Source organism: Haliotis cracherodii, unplaced genomic scaffold (assembly GCF_022045235.1).
Source record: "Haliotis cracherodii isolate W230 unplaced genomic scaffold, xgHalCrac1.p SCAF_22, whole genome shotgun sequence".
Classification (NCBI taxonomy): Eukaryota; Metazoa; Mollusca; class Gastropoda; order Lepetellida; family Haliotidae; genus Haliotis; species Haliotis cracherodii.
The window spans coordinates 3,661,457-3,686,058 of NW_027266278.1; the positions used below are offsets into that span (position 1 = coordinate 3,661,457).

Genomic DNA, 24,602 nt, shown 5'->3' on the forward strand with positions numbered 1-24,602 from the left:
CATCATCAATAAAGGATCTTTTTAATAGAATCAATTCTCATTTAATTAAAGTTTTTAAAAAGAATTTTGATAAATTTTGAATTTGTTTAAATAACTATATTTGATATTGGTAAAGTATAATTTGTAACCTAGATTGTTAGTGGCTATATCCTCAAAGGGGGTTGAAGTAGCGTAAAAATTTGTCCCCCTGAGAGAATATGTAAGACCTAATCATTCAAAGTACATTTATTCTTACCTCAGTTTTAAACGTAGTATATTTGTTTATTTCAACTGTTGCCTTTATTGCGAACCATCACCAGCAACTGAAGGGATGGTGTAGATCCTGTTGGGGAGCCGTGCAGGTAGCAGAAGTATTGTAAGTCCCTTCAGTCCCTAGTAAGGTGGCCTTACTTTGGTTGCTGGTGATCTATAGCCCATTTATATATTGTATTGTTGATTGAAAATGTATTCTTTTAACTGTTCTTACCTAATTTTAAGATCGAAACTGTGATACTCTAGTTATCCTACTGTCCCTCGCTGACAGCTTTTTATTCCAAATACATCTATGTATTATGTGTCAGTTTTCGTTCCGATATTGCTGAACTATTGCCGACGTGACGTTCCGTTTTAACTCACTCACTCACTCATCCCATGGACCCGAGCATGGTGATCTACCTTCAGCTGCTGGCGATCTATAGCCCCTTTTTATATTGTATTGTAACTTATATTGATATATTTTTGTGGTTGTATGCTAGTTTTAAATAGTACTGCGATATTCTTGCTATTTTACATCGATGACAGGTTTTCATTTGGTCTGATTACATGTATCAATAATTAATAACTTCTCGTCACGATATGACTGAAATATTGCCGATTTGATGTTAATTATTTTCTCCCTCCCTCCCTCCCTCCCTCCCTCACTCCCTCACCCACTCACTCACTCATTCACTCACTCATGGACCCACCATGTTTTGGCAGGGATCTATTTTCAACATGGAAAGGGTTTGACATTTTTAAATATTATTATTCAGATTCCAAACGGCAAAAACGATAGCATGACTTGTACTTATAACTAATGACAAAAAAACCAACATTTTATCGCTATGCACGCTTTCTATGGAATTATGTCACCACTGCCTAAACAGGTGTTAGAAACATATCTCGTAACCTGCAGGTTATCGGTTATACACCGCTACATTTTGGTCACATATAATCACTGCCCTTATATCTTGGTAAGGGAGACGGGCAAGACGGCAGTGTTGAAAGTGGTAAGTGTGTGATGTTGTGATGTTGTGAACACATGATTCGGTTTGCAATAGCCAGATTATATACTCTGCAATATTTATATTTATATTTTGCTTATAATATTAATAATCAACAGATGGCATCAGTATCGACACACATCGTTGTAATTTATGGTTCCACATGGAACAGTAAATTTTTATGGTAAAGATCATCTGTTCTCAATCTCTTGTATTGCCACTATAAGAGTCCACAATTGACTGGCATCGTCGTCCCATGAAAGCAATCAGATCCCGAATTCTGGCCTGGCTAATGTTCACCCACTCTACCTGAGTGTTGCTGACGTCCTCGCACTCTTGATCCAGTGCGTCCCATAAATGTTCGATTTGGTTTCAATCTGGAGACCTGGCGGGCCATGGCAGGACCTGGATGTTCTGATCCCTGAAAAGGATGTTTTCAGTCTTGCCTTGTTTGCCGCCTGACACTACGGCCACTTATACTGACCAAGGAGTGTAATCAAACACGATTTAAAGATAGATGAATTTCAAGTATAAATGTCCAAATATGTTTTCGGTTTTTCGTTTAAAGAAACATGGTGTCCCTTCTCGCTGTTCTGTTTGTTCTCTCATCGGCGGTTGCCATGGACATTCCCATTACAAAACACTGGGATGGTGGTTTTCGGTCGGACTTCTGTGAACCTATCACTCAAACCATGCATCACTGGAAAGCGCATGTCATCTTTGACCATCACGTCGATACGCTAGACGTAAGTGGCATTATCTCCCGAGTGAACGAGTGAATGAGTATTGTCTTACACCCCTTTGAGCAATATTCCAGCAATACCATGGCAGGGGACACCAGAATGAGCTACCCACATAGTAACCATGTGGGGAATAGAACCCAGTTCTTCGGCGTGACGAGCGAACACTTTAACCACAAGGCTACTCTACCATCCCCCGAGCGTAAGAATGACACACGAGTGTGTATCTGGTTTGTAAATAAGAGAAATACAACTTCGGTGAAGTAAACCTCGGGGTCACTCTCAACTTCGGACAACGTAACAGTTGCATCCATTTAGGTGTAGTGGCCAGTGTCCCAATACGTACATTGACACTTACTAACCATCTCTCATGTTCAAGTCGGGACGGTCGGGTAGCCTAGTGGTTAAAGCGTTCGCTCGTCACGCCGAAGACCCGGGTTCGATTCCCGACATGGGTACAATGTGTGAAGCCCATTTCTTGTGTCCCCCGCCGTGATATTGCTGGAATATTGCTAAAAGAGGCGTAAAACCAAACTCACTCACTCACTCATGTTCAAGTAATTCGCTAACAGGTATCCTGGTCTCCAAGAGGTATCCTGGTCTTCAAGAGGTAAAGTCGTTGTGCGGATCCCTCTTGCAGCATCCGCAAGAGTACCTAGTCATCATTGATCCTGTTGTCAATCACTGGATTGTCTGGTTTCAGACTCGATTATTTACAGACCGCCGTCAAATAGCTGGAATATTGCTTAGTGCGGCGCTAAACAACAAACAAACAAACCTAGGTATGTAAGCAGACATCTCATCTCTACTATCTACTACCCTGAGTCTTTCTGGCATACAGGAGTCCTTTGTTACAATCTCCATATCAGACATACTCCAGATCCTGGAAGACATCTCTTTGCCATGCTAGTATCCTCTTACAGAAAGCTCCGATGTGTAACGTATAAAGTTTCAACCATCACATCTTTCAGATCTGGGTTGCTGATGTTCAGCAAACTCTGAATGGAGGTAAAGAGTTTGTCCTGGTCAACAAGGCATCTTATGGCGAACAGAAGGCTGGCGACAAACTGTGTGTGAAGCTAATTGGACGTGTCACTGGTGACATCGTTCCAAAAGCCCGGTTCTACATTGAAGGCATGGACGGCCCAGTATCAGCTACCCAGAAACCCATCAGACATACAGCCAAACCAGGCACGCCACAAACGTCTAGCTATGTCACAGGTAAAATGTTTTATGTTTCCGTGTTTTTTCAGGTGAACAATTGTTTTCCTGTGCATGTGTTTGTGACGGTTGCCAACAGTGGAACAGGGTACACTCACCTTTTCGCAAACGCCTGGTATCATCACATGCTCATGAAATTTTAGTAGACATTTCTTATGACTATGGAAATGTTTTTTTTCACTTTTATTTAGCACTTTACTTGACCGTAATTAGCCTCCTCGACCGTCCAAGTCACTGAATGTATTGCCAGGTAACTGATGAGGTCCCTCCATTGCCAAAACCTCTTTGGTTTTGTTTAGGTTACCTGGGGAAAGGTTCCCTACCCTTAATCGTGTATAATAGCCGTTCACATTTTCAATTTCATATCAACATGTATGATTGACCCTTGTCCAAGCAGCAAAACAATGTTTAGGTAACCCACACCAAATTTGTGTCGCAAGGTACGTTATAAGTTTAACGGTTTGCTGATATCAGTTGTTATCAATGAATTATCACATACCTTATAGAGTAGGTATACAGTCAAACATTGACTGTGATACAATGGTCTTGAATGTATAGACGCCAGAGAAACATTAGTCTCAATTATACACCGAAAATAGTGGTAAACCTGATGTGGATGAATCAGTTAAAATCAGTGATGACACCAGGTGTTCGCCAAAAGGTTGTCAGTATGCTCTTACGTTTGTGTGTGGCAGATATATCAATATGAATACCATTTTTTATTTAAATGTCAAATGTCCATTGCTGTTTTCAGGCAAAGTTCTTTATGAATATTATGGATTCGATCCGAGTGATTACAAAAAGGGCATAACTGTGCTACAACATGGAGGCTTCGACGAAGACTCTGGTTCCGTTGTCCTTGACCCTGCCGGTACCGGGGAACATGTCCTCAAAGTGTTCTACGAGAAGGGACACTATATCAAAGTTCGGGGCCACCGAGGGATTCAGTTCTACTGGACCCCTATCCGTCCACAAACGACGCTGACGTTGAGCTACGACATCTACTTCGACCCCAACTTTGACTGGGTTAAGGGGGGCAAGCTACCGGGTCTGTGGGGAGGGTCCCAAACCTGTTCTGGGGGACGTCACAACGAGGAATGTTTCTCAACACGCTTTATGTGGAGGACTGGTGGGGGTGGGGAACTGTACGCCTACATCCCCTCTGGACAACGCGCCGACTTCTGCACTAAGAACATTTGCAACTTCGACTACGGTAACTCTTTAGGTAGAGATTCGTGGCACTTCAAGAAGGGAGTCTGGCAGAACATAGCTCAGGAGGTGAAGCTCAACACGCCGGGAAAGCAGGACGGAACAGCAAAAGTTTGGTACAATGGTAAACAAGTATATGAAATCAACAACGTCAACTTCCGCACAAAATCCAGCGTCACCATCGACGGAATTTTTTTCTCAACGTTCTTTGGTGGTTCATCGCCGGATTGGGCGCCAACAAGAGATTCGTACGTCTATTTCAAGAACTTTGTTTTGTCAAATGACGTGACTCCGGGTCATATCATTGGTTGAGAGACAAAGCGTCAACCATGCTTGTTTGTAATCCTTTGCAATAAATCAAGCTACAGTTTAGTTTCTGGATGTATCATTATTTGACTTTACATAAACATATTACAATGGAATGCTTGGGACACCCTTTGGTGTTAGTAATACAGTGTCATGAATTTTATGAAAGAAGAAGAAAAACAAGTGACCTTAAACTGAAAAATAAAATGAAAATTTAAAAATTATTCCTGAAAGTCAATTAAAATCAGGTTTTCTTTAAATGAAGGAGCATGTCCATCTGTCGGACACACAAGAAGCATGCAGTGTTTGTTCAGGAGCTAAACAGACCCCATATAATGCGATAGAAACAGTTCAATAATCATAAGAAATATCTACTGAAGTCCAATGTACGATTCTGACTGCATCTTGAGCATGTGTGAATGACTTCATCGTATAATATGCGTTTAAAATGTACTTTGGCGGAGATAAGACGTTAATCAGTTTTAGTCATAGTGGCATATACACGTATATCTTAGGTCTTTGTTGGGTCAGAGGGGTCAGAGGGTTTTTGTAAGACAACATCCACCGTACCTTCTCTGAAAACACCCTACATTTTTCATGAATACTTGGCTGACGTGGATTCGATATATGATCGTGATTCTACAGTGACATTGATGAAAGCTTGATTCTGATTGGTTAAAAAGAGGATTCCTTTTGCTACGGAAACGCCTTTCAAATACGTTATGCCTTTTCACACATAAACATCAATATAAACATATACATGAATACATCAATAGCCTACATATCGATTCATAAAAAATGGCTGCCGATCTATCACCACCCTATGAACTGTCAAAACGTATCCATTTTTCCTCTAATACCGTTCAATTTCTATATTTCCGTACTGATGGACGCCACAGGCATATAGTACATTTATGAGTTGTACATTCAGAGTAGTAGAGTCTATAACATAGTATTTTTTGCTGTGTCTCATTGCATGGTAAATGTACATAGATACATTTTGTAAAAGTAGATACTTAGAGTTGTTTAACAGCGATGTGAATTTAAAGAAATTGGGATTGACAAGGTAATATTCAGGTATATACTTAGCCCTTAATGTTGCATAAAATGGGCATATAAGAAGGAAGTGGTATTCATCTTCAATGTCATTTAGGGCGCACAAGTGACAAATGCGTTTTTTTCTTTAATACCCGTGTAACGTCCAGTTTCAATAAATCAATCATGTGATCAACATCGAAATCTTGCTAGGGTAATTTGGAATGTTTTTACATTTAAACAAGATAAATGCTGTTCGGAATATAAATCATTTTTTACCATTTTGTAATAAATACATTTGTTTGATTCAGATACAGATTGAGACTAATTTTGTAAATACATATCTTTTAGTCTTTGTGTTAATGATCTGATGAAATATGAATGACATTGTATATTTTGTTCACACCAAAAATAGCCATAACCAACAGAAAACAGGAAGATTTTTACGTCTGTTACCCAATTTCGTTTTCCATTTTTATCAAAGAGTACCATCATATTATAACATTTTTTCGGGAACCTATAAGATGACATATTCAATAATCTTAACCACTATTTGATAACCTTTAGATATGAATATATATAGATTGGAAATCTGCCACAATCACCATATACCATAACACTTGGTGTATTAACTTTAACACCAAGGTTTTTTTGCAGGCATATAAATGTACTTTTTTTTCTATTTGTTCAAGCTTACTGAGACCCCCTATCTCTGCTCCATATAGTAATATCGGACTTATCTTTAAATCAAATACCTTGAAGAACGACTTGTAAGTAATATTTCCAAGAGTAAAGATTTGTTTTAACACACCAATTAATACCTTTTGAGCTTTCATCGATGTTTAAGATATCGACAACTAAGAAGATTTGTAAAGTATACACCTAAATACTTGTAGAAAGAGGTAGTTTCTAGGCGTTCCCCTTTGTAAAACCATTTTTCCCTTTGAGCAAGTTTCCCACCATTTTTAAAAACAACGATCTTCGTTTTATCTTTGTTTACAGTTAATTTCCATTCATCACAGTACTTTTCTAGTTCGTTAATTTGTGTCTGTAAGCCGCCAATACTACTTGAGAATAATATAATATCGTCCGCAACTAAAAGTAAAAATAATTGTGTCATGTCAGGATGTAGTTGAATTCCATTTGTACACTTATCTTGAATTTGTGTTCCTAATTCATTTATAAAAATGAGAACAAAAAAGGACTTAGTTTGCAGCCTTGTCTCACTCCAAGTTCACTATCAAACATTTCCGTCAGTTCTCGGTTATTTCTGACACATACGTTTACATTTTCATAAATATTACATATAAGTTTGCTCATTTTACAACTAAGACCATGGGAATACAGAAGTGACCATAACTTATGTCGTTGTACAGAGTCAAATGCCTTTGCAAAGTCAACGAATAGAGCATAGAATTTTCAACCTTTTGTACTTAGATACTTTTGTACGATTGTTTGTAGTATGAACATATTATCAATAGTTGTATATCCTTCCCTAAATCCAGCTTGGGTTTCACTTATTTTATCCATAGCATTATCCCAGAACACTCGTCTCTTGTTAATGATAGATGTAAATATCTTACTGAATATGCTTAAAAGGGTAATACCTCTGTAATTATTTTCGTTACTTATATCACCTTGTTTATGGATTGGGACGATAATACCAATCGACCATGATTTTGGAAAATGTCCATTTTCTAATATCAAATTAAATATTAATTCTAAGTATGGAAGTAGTAAATCTGAAGAATGTTTAAAGAATTCAGGAATAGTATCATCTATACCAGCTGCCTTGTTACTTTTAAGATTATATATGCTGTCTAAAATCTCATCTCTCGTTATTGGGGAATCAAGAATATCCTCGGTAACATTTTTGTTTGTATCATATCGAGCGGATCTATCTGGTACTGTAGGCTCTGCGTCAGACTGGTCTTCAATGGTGGGGGATTACAAAAGATTTGTAAAGTGTTGGTACCAATCATTGGTGGTAATATTATATGATATAAACATATTTATTTCCATAAAGTGGAGGGATTGGCAAACAAGCAAATTTTGCTTATCTGAATGCCTCTCCCAAACATGATACATATACAAATAGCAATGTATTGATAGCGACATGAGAAATAGCATACATTGTATAATTGGCATTAAAGGTAAGTATGGTTCTGTAAGAGTTTAATTACTCGATTATCTTCCATAACTACAGTTACATTATTATTTACATTCAGTACAACAACACCGCAGTATCATATAGCAAAGCCATCATCTCAGACAAAATCTCTAAATCGGCAAGAAGATAGAATAAAACTGTGCACCGATTTCAAAATTTCAAGATTTGTTACAGTCGTTACATTTGAATTACCATTTAGAATTGAATTTAAATCGTAGCCTTTTACGAAATAATACATGTTTTGCCTTACTGTACTGTTTAAGGGACACGTAAGAAAGAAATGAAGTGCATCTTCCGTATGATAGCCACAACAACATCTCGGGCTGTCGGATATAAATCTGGCAAATTTGTCGGCGTTTAGATCACTGCAGCCAAGCATGAGACGGGAGTGTATAACCTTACATAATCTTGATCCATAATTTGTATCAAAGTATATACCATTCCTATCATTGCTTTTTATAAAACTTTTAAAACTTCCTAAGCTACTGGCATTGGTGTATTCAATAGGTAGTGAGTTAAAAATATTAACTGTATCTGGAATAAATGATTTGGCATAATTATTTGATTTACACTTTGTTGTTTGTAGCTGTGATCAGTTTCTCAAATTATAATCACTTGCATCCGACACTCTATTTGGAACTAAGGATGAGAGATAGTCCGGTACTAGATTGTTATCCATTTTATAAAAAATATTTAACTTTTGAAAATGCCTTCTTTCTTCTAATGATGTAAGATTTGTTTCTTTATAAAGTTTAACGTGACTTGTGCCATGAACAGCCCCACAAATAGTTCTGAGTGCATCTAGATTTAGTTTTTCAAGTAGTAACGCCTGTTCTTTTGTGCAGTTGTCCCATATGTGGCAACAATAATCAAATATCGGTAATATGAAAGATTTATGCATAGTTTCCAGTGTTTTTCTATTTAAACGATACTTGAAACTCCGAGACAGTTGAGACAGTTAATTATTGGACTGACTTTCTTGACTAGGCTATCAATATGATCGTTCCACATCATTGAATCAACCACAAACACAAATGAGATTGTAATACAGATTTATTCCCTCCCTTAAAGTAATTTTAAATCCCAATAACAATATCTAAATTCAAACTAATACCAAATTAACTAACACAACTAACTAAACTAGCTTCTCCTACCAATAACAATACTACCACCTACTACTAATACTAATATCTTAATACTAACAGTACAAATGTCTACTACTAATAATACAACTATCTCCTACTAACAATACAACTATCACGATACACTATCCTAATACTAATAGTCTACTTCTAAAAATACTAACACTAATACAGATGTTCTAAGAATAACACAACTAATACACAGTAAAACTTTGTGTGTGTATATATATACAACAACAACACACAACCACAAAAAAAAAAAACCAAAAGATACAAAGCCACTCCACTGTCACTGTCACAACAGTTCTATACAGAACTTTAGAATCTCTGATGTTATTGAGCAGTTCATACGAGAATTCTTCCTCGTAATAACGAATAGTGATCTTTCCACCCAGGCGATGTTGTCCCCACGGAGTTAGGGGTGCCTGTTTACATGGATGCCACGGCTGTGTTCATCCTACGATGTGCCACGGAGACGAAGATACTTCTCTCCTTACGTTGGGTCGGAGAACTTCTCTCCTTACGTGATGTTGGAGGTTGTTACTTCCTCCTACGTAATATCGGAGGTATACTTCTTCCCTCCTACGCACTCTAAGGTTAACCGGCCAGTTCCGGGACACTACAATGTAATATACGCAATTACAGTCACTGAGGTATGTGTCACTACCTCACAATACATACAGCCATGCACCAATACTCCGATTTACATATTACTGAGTTGAACTGTTTATACTTTGATCATGTTGTGGTTATTTGTTACAGTGGCTTTACGCTATTACCATCAATATGTGTATATAATTACGTTTGGAAAAAATACATAACTCAAAATTCTATCCTCTAAAATACAATTCAACATGAAACAATAAATGTAAAAACTTACGCCAACCAGAGTAGAAGTCTCCCACAATATTAGTCCATGCCTTACATGACCATGCTGATTCTGGCTGACTGTACAAATTATTACCCTGCCCCGCTATTTAAACTGACCCCAAAGCCCAAGCTACCCCTGACCTCCCTATTGTTACACCAATTAACTCCCCAGCTATCACCCGTACCCAGTCACGCTTCCCTGACCCTAACCTGTTCCCATAGTATTACCTGACAATATCTAAAAACAACTCGCTAAGCTTAATATACTAATGTAACCATACCGTAATACATCTATCTGAAGTACTAACATATAATTAAAATATACAAGATTATCTGTGATCTTGACATCACCTCCCCACTTAAGTTAATTGTACCTGAGCACAATTATATAACAAACAAGATCACATATAACTTTGTCCTAACGTCTTTTAAAGACATTATCTAATACAAAACCATATATATACACAATGACAACAATAATACACAAAAAGTAATGACTGTCATATCTTCACTATGATGCTGAAAAATGCATTATTTACATACTGCTATGCACACAGTGTGACTAGGGCGAACACCGGCTCAAGAGGTCAGCTCCCACATTCTCAATCCCCTTGATTGCACGGATCAGAAACCTGTAAGGTTGTAAAGTTAGAGCCCACCTCATCACTCGTCCATTGGTCAACTTGGCTTTGGTCATCCATACTAAGGGCTGATGGTCCGTTTCAAGAATGAACTCCCGCCCATACAGATATCTTTCTAACTTCTGTATTGCCCATACTATTGCCAAACACTCCTTTTCTATGGTAGAGTACGCCCTCTCACGTTCTGCCAACTTTCGACTCACATACATTATTGGAAACCGCTCACCTTCCTGTTCTTGTAAAAGAACAGCTCCGATTCCGACGTCAGAAGCATCACTTCTTACTAGGAATGTTTTCTCCAAGTCTGGCAGTTTCAAGATTGGAAAACTTGACATGTGTGTTTTCAACGTCGTGAAAGATAACTCTTGACTCTCTGTCCATACTACCTTGTTTGATTTGCCCTTCTTGGTAAGATCAGTCAGAGGCACTGCTATGGCTGCATAATTTGGGATGAATTTCCGGTAGTACCCAGTTAATCCTAGCACAGCTCTGACCTGTTTCTTAGTTTGTGGTCGTTCAACATTTAGGATTTTCTCCACATTCTTACCCTCCGGCTGAATTAGGCCACTCCCAACCCTGTGTCCCAAAAACTCCAACTGTTTGTATCCTATTTTTACCTTTGATGGTCGAGCTGTAAGATGAAATTGCCTTAACCTTGTAAATATGTCTCTCAGACTTACCACATGAGGTGACCATTCCTCTGTTCCTTCTATGATGTCGTCTATGTAGTTGTCAGTGTTAGGTATGCTATGTAATACTTGCCTCATGAGTCGGGAAAATACTGCTGGTGCGTTGACTACTCCAAATGGCATCACCTTCCATTGGTATAACCCATCAGGGGTTATAAAGGCCGTCAGTTCTTTGCTACTCTCTTCCATTGGGATCTGCCAATATGCCTTGCTCACATCAATTTTGGTTAGGTACTTACAGTGTCGAAGCCTTGCAAATACGGAATCGGCTAATGGAATTGGTTCTGCATCAAAGACCTTTTTGTACTTACCTGATTTTTTTTTAGTTCTTGTTGTGCTATATGAATAGTATCTTCCAGTCGGTTTTGCAAATCTAACACATACTCATAAGTAGTTCTTACCTCAGGATTTTGTATGTCTTTAGTCCAGATTTCTCTGAGAATCTGCACTGGCCCTCTAACTGTACGCCCGTACAGTAGTTCAAAGGGAGCAAATCCCAAACTCTCTTGAGGTACTTCTCGGTATGCAAATAACAAAGCAGCTACATACCTGTCCCAGTCATATGGCCGTTCTGCACACATTCGTTTCAACATTGTCTTCAGAGTACCGTTGAATTTTTCCTCAAGGCCATTACACATTGGATGATATGGGGTAGTAGTTAGCTGATGCAAGGATAATAATCTACTTACCTCCTTCATTACACCTGAAGTGAACTGGGCTCCCATGTCCGTCAAGATCTCCTTGGGGATACCTACTCTACTGAATATTTCGAAAAGAGCTTCAGCAACATACTCAGTTTCAATCCTTGGCAAAGACACTGCCTCTGGGTATCTGGTTGCATAGTCAACTACCGTCAAAAGATACCTATTACCTTTGTCAGTGACAGGATACAACGGGCCTATCAGGTCAACGGCTATTCTCTCAAATGGTACTTCGATTAATGGCATTTGTCCTAGTGGTATTCTTCTTACCTTGCCCTTGGGGGTTGTGCGTTGACAAATATCACAGGACAGCACATGTCTTCTAACATCACCCATTATTCCTGGCCAATAAAACTGAGACATAACCCGATCTAAAGTCTTTTTGATTCCAAGGTGCCCTCCCATCAATGCTTCATGGCTTACTTTCATCACTTGGGTACGCAGCCCTACTGGTACAACTGCCTGTACAACTTGCTTACCCTTGTCAAACTTGGTGAAGGTATGCTTCCTATAGAGCATATCATTCTCGATATAGTAAGAGGAAGTACTATGCCTGGTCTCCCTAATTTTCCCTTCCTCCACTAATTTCCTGACTTTGTCCAAACTGGAATCCTGTTGTTGCTGGGTAATGAACTCACCTCGACTCAATGTCAGCCCCACAGGTTTCAGTGCCTTCAGTGGTTTCATGCCTTCTTGTCTTACTCTTCTTTGGCCTCTTGTTTCCACAGCACTTACCATCTGGATATCATCCTTATCCCACGTCTGATCTGGATCGCTTGGTTCTCTCACTCCTGGAATATTGCCTAATATCAGGTCACAGAGTGGTGTGTCCATACATGCAGCTCTTACCTTTCCAGTATAAAAGGGTGTGTCCACGGTAATCCATGCTACGGGAAGTATTAGCACCCTACTATCAGCCAACTTACAAGATTGTGTTTCTGAGGACAAACATTCATCCTCTACCTTTGACCTCCTCACTATTACGCCAGTACAGCCACTGTCTCTCAGGACATCCACTGGCTTGCCATTTACCTTTCCCTTGTGAATAGGCATGTTGTGGTCTGTAGTAAACATGCTTCCTGAGGCTACATCTGGTTCACTCACCCTCTCTGAAGTTGTGGCATCACCATCTACAACTTCAGGTATTCTTGCCTCAACATCTATACAATCTGGAAGGACTGCAGACACGTTACTGGTGTATTCACTTACTTGGATACTTGCCACGTTATATTTGGGTTTCTTACACTGTGCTGCCAAATGTCCAATTTGACTACAGTTGTAACATGTCCTTTCTTTAATAGGAATAAATGGTTTGGGTTTTGTACCACCTGGCGCCTTGTTCTCTCCTGGTTTACCTCGGACCTCTGTTTTGTCATGTTGACCAAAACTACCTTGCTTACCATATCTAACAGGACCTGTACCTCTGGCTTCTATAAATTGTTCTGCTAGTCTGGCCATTTCCATAGCATCTTTTGGTTTTCTCTCTTTCAAGAATATACTAAGATCCCTTCCAGTTACATTTAAAATCTGTTCACGCAACAATAAATCTTTCACACCTTCAAAAGTCTTTTGAGTACCACTAAGCTCAATCCATCTGTTGAAATAGTTCTCAATTCTAACTACAAACTGTGTGAATATCTCACCTGTATCAGTTTTAGCAGTTCTAAATTTCTGATGAAATCCATCCTCTGTCATTTCATAGCGTTTTAGCAATGCAGTCTTAACAGCAGTATAATCTTCTGCGTCATCTACACTTAATCTGGAGTATACTTCCAAAGCCTTACCTTTTAGTAGCGTACAAAGATATGCTGCCCAATGACAAGGCTTCCAACCTTGTGCTACAGCTACCCGTTCAAACCGTTGAAGATATGCATCAATGTTGTCATTGCGGTCTTCAAACGGAGGCATCTTAGGCATCTTAGGTGCAGCACCTGATTGTTTCTCTCCTACCTGTCCTTCATAATTTCCAGCATAACTCTTTTCTAACTTGGCTAATTCTATCCTCTCCTCTGATTGCACTCTTAATTTTTCTTTCTCCCATTCTAACTTTTCTCTCTCTTTTCTCTCCTCCAATTCTAATTTTTCTTTCTCCCATTCTAACTTTTCTCTCTCTTTTCTCTCCTCCAATTCTAATTTTTCTTTCTCCCATTCTAACTTTTCTCTCTCCTTTCTCTCCTCCAATTCTAATTTCTTGATCTCCCGCTCCCTTGCTCTTTCCTCTCTTTCTAACTTTTCCTTCTCTTTCTCTCTCTCTAACTCAGTTTGTTCTGTTACAAACGTCCTCAAATCATTTTGCTCATACCCTAAACTCTGACCCAATTTGATAATCTTTTCAAGATCCATATCTAGCTGTATGGTGATAGTATGAAGTACAAGTACAGTTAAACCCAGCAGGCTTAGTCTTGGACAACTGTGAATAATGAATGCTACCAATAGGAACTTAGACTATACAAAAGTACATTCATGCATAGAATGGAACCCAAAAATATAAAATTCCAACCAATAGCCTAATCTGACCAATAAATGAAATACACCCTACCAACCTTGATTCTAACTCGAACACTCAAGGATGTAGAAGTGGTGCCGGAGGTCCTATCACACCTCTGGCCAAACAAATACTACAAGGATAAACCATCAAGGAAGTAACTCCTAATCTCTCATTGAATGATGGTCTGAGTTAATTCAATAGTGACAATAATTAAATATCCCACCGCTGCCACCAAAATGTCACGTATTGAATCAACCACAAACACAAATGAGATTGTAATACAGATTTATTCCCTCCCTTAAAGTAATTTTAAATCCCAATAACAATATCTAAATTCAAACTAATACCAAATTAACTAACACAACTAACTAAACTAGCTTCTCCTACCAATAACAATACTACCACCTACTACTAATACTAATATCTTAATACTAACAGTACAAATGTCTACTACTAATAATACAACTATCTCCTACTAACAATACAACTATCACGATACACTATCCTAATACTAATAGTCTACTTCTAAAAATACTAACACTAATACAGATGTTCTAAGAATAACACAACTAATACACAGTAAAACTTTGTGTGTGTATATATATACAACAACAACACACAACCACAAAAAAAAACAACCAAAAGATACAAAGCCACTCCACTGTCACTGTCACAACAGTTCTATACAGAACTTTAGAATCTCTGATGTTATTGAGCAGTTCATACGAGAATTCTTCCTCGTAATAACGAATGGTGATCTTTCCACCCAGGCGATGTTGTCCCCACGGAGTTAGGGGTGCCTGTTTACATGGATGCCACGGCTGTGTTCATCCTACGATGTGCCACGGAGACGAAGATACTTCTCTCCTTACGTTGGGTCGGAGAACTTCTCTCCTTACGTGATGTTGGAGGTTGTTACTTCCTCCTACGTAATATCGGAGGTATACTTCTTCCCTCCTACGCACTCTAAGGTTAACCGGCCAGTTCCGGGACACTACAATGTAATATACGCAATTACAGTCACTGAGGTATGTGTCACTACCTCACAATACATACAGCCATGCACCAATACTCCGATTTACATATTACTGAGTTGAACTGTTTATACTTTGATCATGTTGTGGTTATTTGTTACAGTGGCTTTACGCTATTACCATCAATATGTGTATATAATTACGTTTGGAAAAAATACATAACTCAAAATTCTATCCTCTAAAATACAATTCAACATGAAACAATAAATGTAAAAACTTACGCCAACCAGAGTAGAAGTCTCCCACAATATTAGTCCATGCCTTACATGACCATGCTGATTCTGGCTGACTGTACAAATTATTACCCTGCCCCGCTATTTAAACTGACCCCAAAGCCCAAGCTACCCCTGACCTCCCTATTGTTACACCAATTAACTCCCCAGCTATCACCCGTACCCAGTCACGCTTCCCTGACCCTAACCTGTTCCCATAGTATTACCTGACAATATCTAAAAACAACTCGCTAAGCTTAATATACTAATGTAACCATACCGTAATACATCTATCTGAAGTACTAACATATAATTAAAATATACAAGATTATCTGTGATCTTGACAACAATCCTCTTGGAGAGTAAGTCCAAGATGATTATGAGAATGAACTTCCTGAACAGTAGTGTTACTCATTTTCAAAACTGGTTTTACATTTGGAAGAATCTTCCGGGAAAATTGGACAGATACTGTGTTATTAGGATTGAAATCGACCTGCCAGTTTTCTGCCCAAGAGGATATTCTACTTAGATCGTTATTCAGACAATGTGCTGCTGTATTCGGGTCATTTACCACGACATATAGGGATGTGTCATCGGCAAACAATCTTATATTACTATCAATATCGTCTATAATATCGTTTATGAAAATTAGAAACAGTAGCGGTCCTAAAACTTACCCTTGCGGAACTCCGGCCGTAACTGGTCGTAAGTCTGAACTATTCCTATTGATAACAACCCGTTGGCATCTATGTTTTAGGTTTATCAAAGGCCTTACTAACGTCGCAAAAGACTGCTCTGATTTCTTTGCCTTTATCCAATTCTCTAGCAATAAAATCATATAACTAAGTCGGCTCGTTAGCGGTAGAATCTCCTGGCATGAAACCTGATTGAAGATTTGTAAGCAAATTATTATCTCTTAAGTAATTAAAAACATATTTGAAAACGCATTTTTCGAATATTTTAGCCACACAACACGTGAAAGCTATAGGTCTATAATTACTACATTCATTAATATTACCTTTCTTATAAATAAGCACAACAGAAACTTCTTTCAAACTTATCGGAAAAGTAGACTTATCCAGGGATACATTAAACAATTTAGCCAGTGGATATGATATCACTGAAACACTTAATTTCAATAAGTTATAATATTATATAATAATATAATATTATTTCTAGATGCATGCTTTTTATTAACACTTTTGAGGATAGACCAGAATCTTTTAGCATCATATATGCTTTTTTCCAAACACTGTTGTTTTTGTTTATAAAATGTATCTCTCTTTTGTCCACACACAGCATTATACTTATTTCTAATGTATTTGTACTCATCTAGCGAATTTGTGTCTTTCTGTTTTCTAAACCTAATTAGAAGTTTGCATCTTACCTTTTTCGGTTTATCCTCACTTTGCCACCAGGCCACCAGGGATTAACAGTAGCAATGTTTATACAAACATGGGGGCCATATCAAAGTCACCAAATACTGAACTGAGTTCACCCCCTCAATTAATGTCAAAAGTGTTCACTACATCACCACAGTCAACAACATCCACAACCATGACGCAATCCATACCAAAATTGCTGTTGATAAGTTTGTCGCCTCAGTGAAGAACATGGTTAAGGAGGACAGCAGATCCATTCCTTCAATTTACCTCTCAGATTTAAATGGTATGCATGAGTTGAGCTTACCTCTTATTATAATGTCCATAATTTTATTTACTAAATATTTCAAAGATTTCAAACATTTGTATTGTGTATTTGTGTCTTAAAAAATATTGTCTTATTTAACTTAATCTGGGTTTTGTCTGATTTTAGAACTGCGGAGAGATGAAGCAGATGTGATAGCAGAAGCGCCAACCTTCTACAGCATCCAATCCAGTCTCTACTATGCCAGGGCCAAGGAACTTCCGCCTCTACCACGTCAACGCTCGGAGATCGACCTTCCAGATATCTATACCAAGACCTCCGGTGGCGACAACTTCCTACTCCATTCCGACGACAATATGCTGATTTTCACAACTAGATCCAACTTACAACACCTTGCAGCAGCTGATACCATTTTTGCTGATGGAACTTTCAATATTTGTCCGAAATTGTATACCCAACTGTACACTTTCCATGCTTTTGTAGTTCAGAAAATGTACCCCCTGGTCTATGCGCTATTGCCTGATAAGAAACAATCTACATATATGACATTATTTAACATTGTTAAGCAGAAGTGTGCTGATTTTCATGTTAATCTACAACCCAACTATATGATGACCGACCTTTAAGTTGCTGACCAAAATGCTGCTGTGAATGTGTTCCAATGCCAACTTAAAGGTTGTCTTTTCCACTATAGACAAGCCTTCTGGAGAAATGGCCAACGGTTTGGTCTACAAACCAGTTTCTCTTCAGATCCTGCTGTGAATCTTCTTGTTCGCCGCGCCTGTGCCCTGCCTCTCCTGAGACTTTGTGACATTGACGATGTGTGGCTAAACGCTCTTCAAGATGCCGACTTATTCAACCCATCTTCCATCGATCCCATCCTCCACCTTGCAGATTACATGACAGAAACTTGGGTGGAGGTTCCTGGCCGATCCATGTGGAACCACTTCAACAACGACGGTGCCAGAACAACTAACCACGTTGAGGGCTGGCATGCCAAAATGAATAAAACCGGACATTCCCACCCCAACTTGTTCAAGTTCATCAACATCATCCAGAAAGAACAATCCAATACTGAAATGATCATCAGCCAACTCCGAGCAGGTGGACGTCAATACGTCAAAGAAATACAGAGAACTAGACCACCGTCTTCAAAGAGAAAAGGACTTTCTTCTAGCTGGCACCAGAACATCCATTGAGTATCCAGATTCAGTGTCACATCTCATTGGACTGTAAATATATGTATGAATGTATCAAAATGCTATATGTAATGTTATTTAATGCTATGATATGAAGTGCTATATCGAATAAAATGATGAAATAATGAAATACACTGTAAATATGTGTATGAATGTATCAAAATGCTAAATGTAATGTCAGAATATTTGCTGTGTAAGGTATGAATGTATGAATTCTTAAAACAATCTGTATAACATGCAGTATAACATGTGTAGTTATCTACTAATGTGCAATAAAATGTTGAGATGAGCCCTGGTGACTCTCATTGTTCAACCAATCACCACACATGACTGCATCACCTATTCAAAACAATAGGTGGTGGCAAAGTGAGGAGACCCCCCTTTTTCAATCTCTCACACTCAGCGTCAAACCATTTATTAACAACAACATCTGATTTTACATTACGGGCTTGTCGTTTCATATCGACACAAGCCAAACATATATAGCTTCTACGATATATTCTACGCTGCTATCAATATTGGTAAACGCTATTTCGACAGATTTATTGAGTATTTTTTGGACACTATCTGTTAAAAAGTTTTGTCTAAAGAGCTCCTCTTTGTCGTAATCCCATACAAACTTAAACGACCTATAACATTTACTTTCATCGGATAAGTGTCGGCATCCGTGAGGCGAGCGTCATTTCAGTGTGAGCGGAAGATGTGTCGATTCAGTACGTGACGGTATCGTAAAATCACTTGTGTCCTCGAAAAGCGATGACGAGGCAATCACATAATCAATTACACTTGCGCCACTTTCACATATAAATGTATTATCTCCCACTTGGGAATCTGTGCCACATCGTCCGTTCATAATATGAACATGTAACACTGAACATAGATCTAACAGACATTTACCGAAATTATTCACAGTTTTGTCAGCTGAGAATCGCTGGACGTTAAAATAAGCAAGAAGGAAATCCCAAGAGGAGTGATTTTGACTTTCAGTGCGGTCAGTCATGTCGACCTCAACAAAATCGGGTCTGGTGCCTGTACGAGCATTAAAATCTCCACCACACAAAATATACACATTCGGGAGATGAGATAGGATGTCTACAAGTCTATCTTGGAATATTGTTATTCCATTTTTGCAATACAAGCCAAGTTTGTTATACCAGGTTGACCCTTCTGGATCGACATACATGAATATAATAAATCAGAATCGAGACTCAAAAGTGTTTTGTCATATAATATAAAAACAGAGTTTTCTGTTATTTTGTACCATTTTACAAATTTGGAGAACTGTCTTTTTATCAATTCTAATATCCCACCCGAATGTCTTCCACTCTTTGATATTTTATCCACATCCTTAGTAATAACTTTATGACCTGGGAAAGCATATTGTAGGTCAAAAGTGTTAGTCCATGTTTCAGTCATCCAACTACGTCGAACGACTTTATGTAGTTCAAGAAGTCAGTTTCTGTTATTTTTTAATATTCCAAAATATAAAATTCACAAACAAGTCCTCAGATTTATCACAAGTGTTTGTTTTTATGGCATCATGAAGAGTCATATAATCTCGGGTGCTGTCTCTAACATGACCCTGGCCCCATTCCTATCGGGTATGTATGTCCCCTGAAGGACGGGCAGGAGTTGGATCTGGTCAGTTGTCGTGATCCAGTTGTTGATCGTCGTTGATGTTCCACACCAGTGTCAACGTTCCTGTGTAGGTCGCGAGGTGTTCAGTTGTGCTCTATCTGTATGTTCTCCTCCTTAGCCACCTCCCCAATTTTATTTCCTTTATTATAATACCTGACATTTGGATTCTCGGCTCTGAGTCTAAGTAGTTCCTGTCTCTGTGTGTTGGTCAGGTCGTTGGCTATACCAACTCCTTTCTCTCAGAGGACTTCCCTCATTTTCACAGACTGCCATTTGTCCTCCCAGTTACACATTTTAGCAATAATTGGCCTTGTCTTATCGGGATTCTCAGTAGACATACGATGTGCCTTTCAATGTCTCTTGCAGCTAGTGGTTGTAGACTTTTATGTAGTCTGGCACTATTTAGGACTTCGACTACCTTGTCTTTGCTTTCAGAGTAACTTTCGTCTTGTTCCTCCGGAATACCGTATACAACAATGTTGTTTCGCCAACTTCTCCTTTCCTGGTCTTCTAATCGAGCTTCTAGGTCCCGATAATAAATTTCTGCTTCCTTTGCCCGTTCACCTAGTGCATCAAAGTCAATTCTCATGATCTCTTGTATATCTGTAGTTGAGTTCGCCTCTGACCTCAACTTGCTGATATCGGCCTTCAGGGACTTTATGTCCTGTTTAATAGATCTGATATCTTTGGAAAGTTTACCCTCCGTATTCTTAATCTGGTCGATGATCGCTGTTTTTAATTCATTAAGTTCGTCACTTGTTGGTCCTGGGTTTAGTTCTAAGTCTCCTGATGTATGTATCATTGATGGTATGAACGTATTACCAGGGAGAGTATCTACATTGTATATGTCCTGTTTTCGGTATGTAAACAATGTACCCGTCGCCAGTGTCGTTGAAAAAGTATGTAAACTCTCACTCTGTAAGCCATGCAAACATAATGTAGGAGGAGGGATCAGCGTGGGCGATATGTCTTGTATCCATGTTGCTGTAGCAGATCCTAAACCTACCACACTTAGTAATACAGTCCCGCACAATAGAAGTCTGTAGGCAACCGCCATACGTGGCGTCCAGTCCGACATGGGGTTGTAGGGTTGAATGTTTCCTACCTGTTTTAGCCCTTTTGGAGGCAGGAATCTTCCAATTTTTGCTCGATAAATCTCGATTGGAACTCCCATAGTGTTGTTTTGTCTGGTTTGTTGGCTTTTCTCACCTTAAAATGATCAATTTTTCCACTTTTCTCGGAGCTTTTGTTGACAGTGCTCTACTACTCAGGGGAGATAATTTCGTTCGTGTGATAATACACGCCGAGTCAAGGGCTCTCGCGAAATTAATACACCTGACTGATTGTTAGTTTTGTCATTAATTGGTACAAACTGGAAATATCTCTTCTCAACTAACATACTTCCCTATATGTCTCCGTGTCTCGCGATTCTTTTGGCGGTGAGTATATTTCCCCCTCCCCGACCCTTGTCTTGCTAGATATACTTTGGAGAGTTCCGATACTGGCTACTTGTAACCATAGCAACATATAATAATTGTATACCCATGCCACAGCGGGGACTGACATGTAGTTTCCGTTGTGGAAGCAGGCATTGCATCTTTGGACTGACGTGGCCCTTATAATGGTCCGATGACGATATCGCTCCGCACTGGAGCCTTGCACAATGGGCATTTTTAAGCGTTTTATTTAATTACCTCAATGAATGGAAAGTATCAATGGAATACCTTTCAAACGATACACGGTAATCTCAAGAGTATAACTGTAGATCGATAGAATACCATCAAACATTTAAGAACAAGCAGCCATGCAGAAAGAAATGCTATGTTTACCCGTCCCGAGGGATATTCGGTCTAAAGGTTTTCAACTTCATTTACTCTATATTTCAGGTGAAGCCACGTGCGATGTTGCACAAGTTGAAATCTATTGAATATACTGTTTATCCTATGACTGAAGGTTTTTTGCGATTAATAGTTAATTTATATATCGCCTAATACCTGATACCTGAATAGAAGATACAGGGAATCGATTCTGTGGTCTGCAGTGTGGCTATTATCATTCACGTGGAGTTTGTCTCCCTCAACAAAAATGTAAAATAATTAAACCAATCTTCAGTGCTAATTTGTGATTTATAACATTTGTGATTACACATGGGTTTTATTTATTTACAAAATAATTTGCTTTTTAGAATGTTCTGGTATGTCGACCTGTTTTAATCTGTAGGAGTAACTTTTAGATCTCATGTTCGATTTATAATCATTACGTGGATTACGTCATTTATAAGGGACTAATTTATCTGATGTCTTACCTGATCTAAACCTTGTGAAGAGTTGTTCGTGCAACTGTTTACGAAAGTGTCACTGTCCCGTACTCTTTCCCCGCAAACGCCCATTAAGACGTTTTACGCTTTTTGAATATGAATGCGGCATCCAGTAAAATCTACACAATCTACTAAAACGCAAGAAAAGTTAAAAAGAAGTATCGATGTCTGTGTCATGCTTTATGCTATTTTAGACTAAATCAGTTAAAATCACCGTTTCGAGGATCAGACTATGCATGTAATTTTGCACGAAACCTTTCTCGTCCATCCCAAACTTCAAGGTGTAGCTATCAGTGTCACATTCTTTAATTTGGACGCTTGCATATGTTTTCCTATGATTATTTTGATTTCCTAGTCGCCGTTAAACGTTTGAATTATAAATCCATGAACGATTGTAAAATATCCTTGTAAACAAGGTATTATATAGACACACGTAAATAGATAACAACATTACATTTTCGGGTTTATTCAGATCTTATATCTATGCTGAGCCACCGGATGTCTGTTCTGGATGAAGTTTTCTAACGACGAGAGACTTGAGACCTGAATATAAACAAAACCTCAGTCACAAGTAGATCCCCAAACATAGTTTGATTACATATATCCATATAGTTATCACACATTCCACAAATATGACATTTGCGTTCACATCCTTTGATTTCATAGCTCTATTTATGCATTTATTTATACTTTCAAGTCTTTGAAAGGCATTTAGAAGTGATACACATAAGGAAGAGAATTTATGGATGTCAACACAACGTTTCGGAGTATATGCTTACTCCTTCACCTGATATGTTTACTCCTTCACCTGATATGCTTACTCCTTCACCTGATATGCTTACTCCTTCACCTGATACGCTTACTCCTTCACCTGATATGCTTACTCCTTCGCCTGATATGTTTACTCCTTCGCCTGATATGCTTACTTCTTCACCTGATATGTTTACTCCTTCGCCTGATATGCTTACTTCTTCACCTGATATGTTTACTCCTTCGCCTGATATGCTTACTCCTTCGCCTGATATGCTTACTTCTTCACCTGATATGTTTACTCCTTCGCCTGATATGCTTACTCCTTCGCCTGATATGCTTACTCTTTCGCCTGATATGTTTACTCCTTTGCCTGATATGTTTACTCCTTCACCTGATATGCTTACTCCTTCGCCTTACATGCTTACTCCTTCACCTGATATGCTTACTTCTTCGCCTGATATGTTTACTCCTTTGCCTGATATGCTTACTCCTTCGCCTTACATGCTTACTCCTTCGCCTGATATGCTTACTCCTTCACCTGATATGCTTACTCCTTCACCTGATATGTTTACTCCTTCACCTGATATGTTTACTTCTTCATCTGATATGCTTACTCCTTCGCCTTATATGCTTACTCCTTCGCCTGATATGCTTACTCCTTCACCTGATATGCTTACTCCTTCGCCTTATATGCTTACTCCTTCGCCTGATATGCTTACTCCTTCATCTGATATGTTTACTCCTTTGCCTGATATGCTTACTCCTTCACCTGATATGCTTGCTCCTTCGCCTGATATGCTTACTCCTTCGCCTGATATGCTTACTCCTTCATCTGATATGTTTACTCCTTCATCTGATATGCTTACTCCTTCACCTGATATGTTTACTCCTTCACCTGATATGCTTACTCCTTCACCTGATATGTTTACTCCTTCATCTGATATGCTTACTCCTTCACCTGATATGTTTACTCCTTCACCTGATATGCTTACTCCTTCATCTGATATGCTTACTCCTTCACCTGATATGCTTGCTCCTTCGCCTGATATGCTTACTCCTTCGCCTGATATGCTTACTCCTTCATCTGATATGTTTACTCCTTCATCTGATATGCTTACTCCTTCACCTGATATGCTTACTCCTTCGCCTGATATGCTTACTCCTTCGCCTGATATGCTTACTCCTTCATCTGATATGTTTACTCCTTCATCTGATATGCTTACTCCTTCACCTGATATGTTTACTCCTTCACCTGATATGCTTACTCCTTCGCCTGATATGCTTACTCCTTCATCTGATATGCTTACTCCTTCGCCTGATATGCTTACTCCTTCGCCTGATATGCTTAC

At 38.8% G+C, this 24,602-nt stretch overlaps 3 protein-coding genes across 3 annotated transcripts in view; 1 reads left to right on the top strand and 2 right to left on the bottom strand.

Moving 5' to 3' along the window:
- Nucleotides 1-1,200: 1,200 nt before the first annotated feature.
- Nucleotides 1,201-4,783, top strand: LOC139471289 (uncharacterized). Its single transcript, XM_071253590.1, has 4 exons — nt 1,201-1,247; nt 1,810-1,987; nt 2,953-3,202; nt 3,957-4,783. The coding sequence occupies exons 2-4, from the start codon at nt 1,814-1,816 to the stop codon at nt 4,721-4,723; spliced, it is 1,191 nt and encodes a 396-aa protein (XP_071109691.1). The 5' UTR covers nt 1,201-1,247; nt 1,810-1,813; the 3' UTR covers nt 4,724-4,783.
- Nucleotides 4,784-10,496: 5,713 nt separating this feature from the next.
- Nucleotides 10,497-14,308, bottom strand: LOC139471438 (uncharacterized). The gene is made up of 2 exons (XM_071253803.1): nt 11,954-14,308; nt 10,497-11,459 (listed from the first exon to the last, which is right to left on the bottom strand). The coding sequence occupies exons 1-2, from the start codon at nt 14,306-14,308 to the stop codon at nt 10,497-10,499; spliced, it is 3,318 nt and encodes a 1,105-aa protein (XP_071109904.1).
- Nucleotides 14,309-22,950: 8,642 nt separating this feature from the next.
- LOC139471285 (uncharacterized) overlaps nt 22,951-24,602 on the bottom strand; it is a 38,400-nt gene continuing 36,748 nt past the window's right edge. The window contains exon 16 of the mRNA XM_071253585.1: nt 22,951-23,043. Within this exon, the coding sequence (XP_071109686.1) occupies nt 22,982-23,043 (62 nt within the window). The 3' untranslated portion in view covers nt 22,951-22,981. The remainder of the gene's footprint in view (nt 23,044-24,602) is intronic.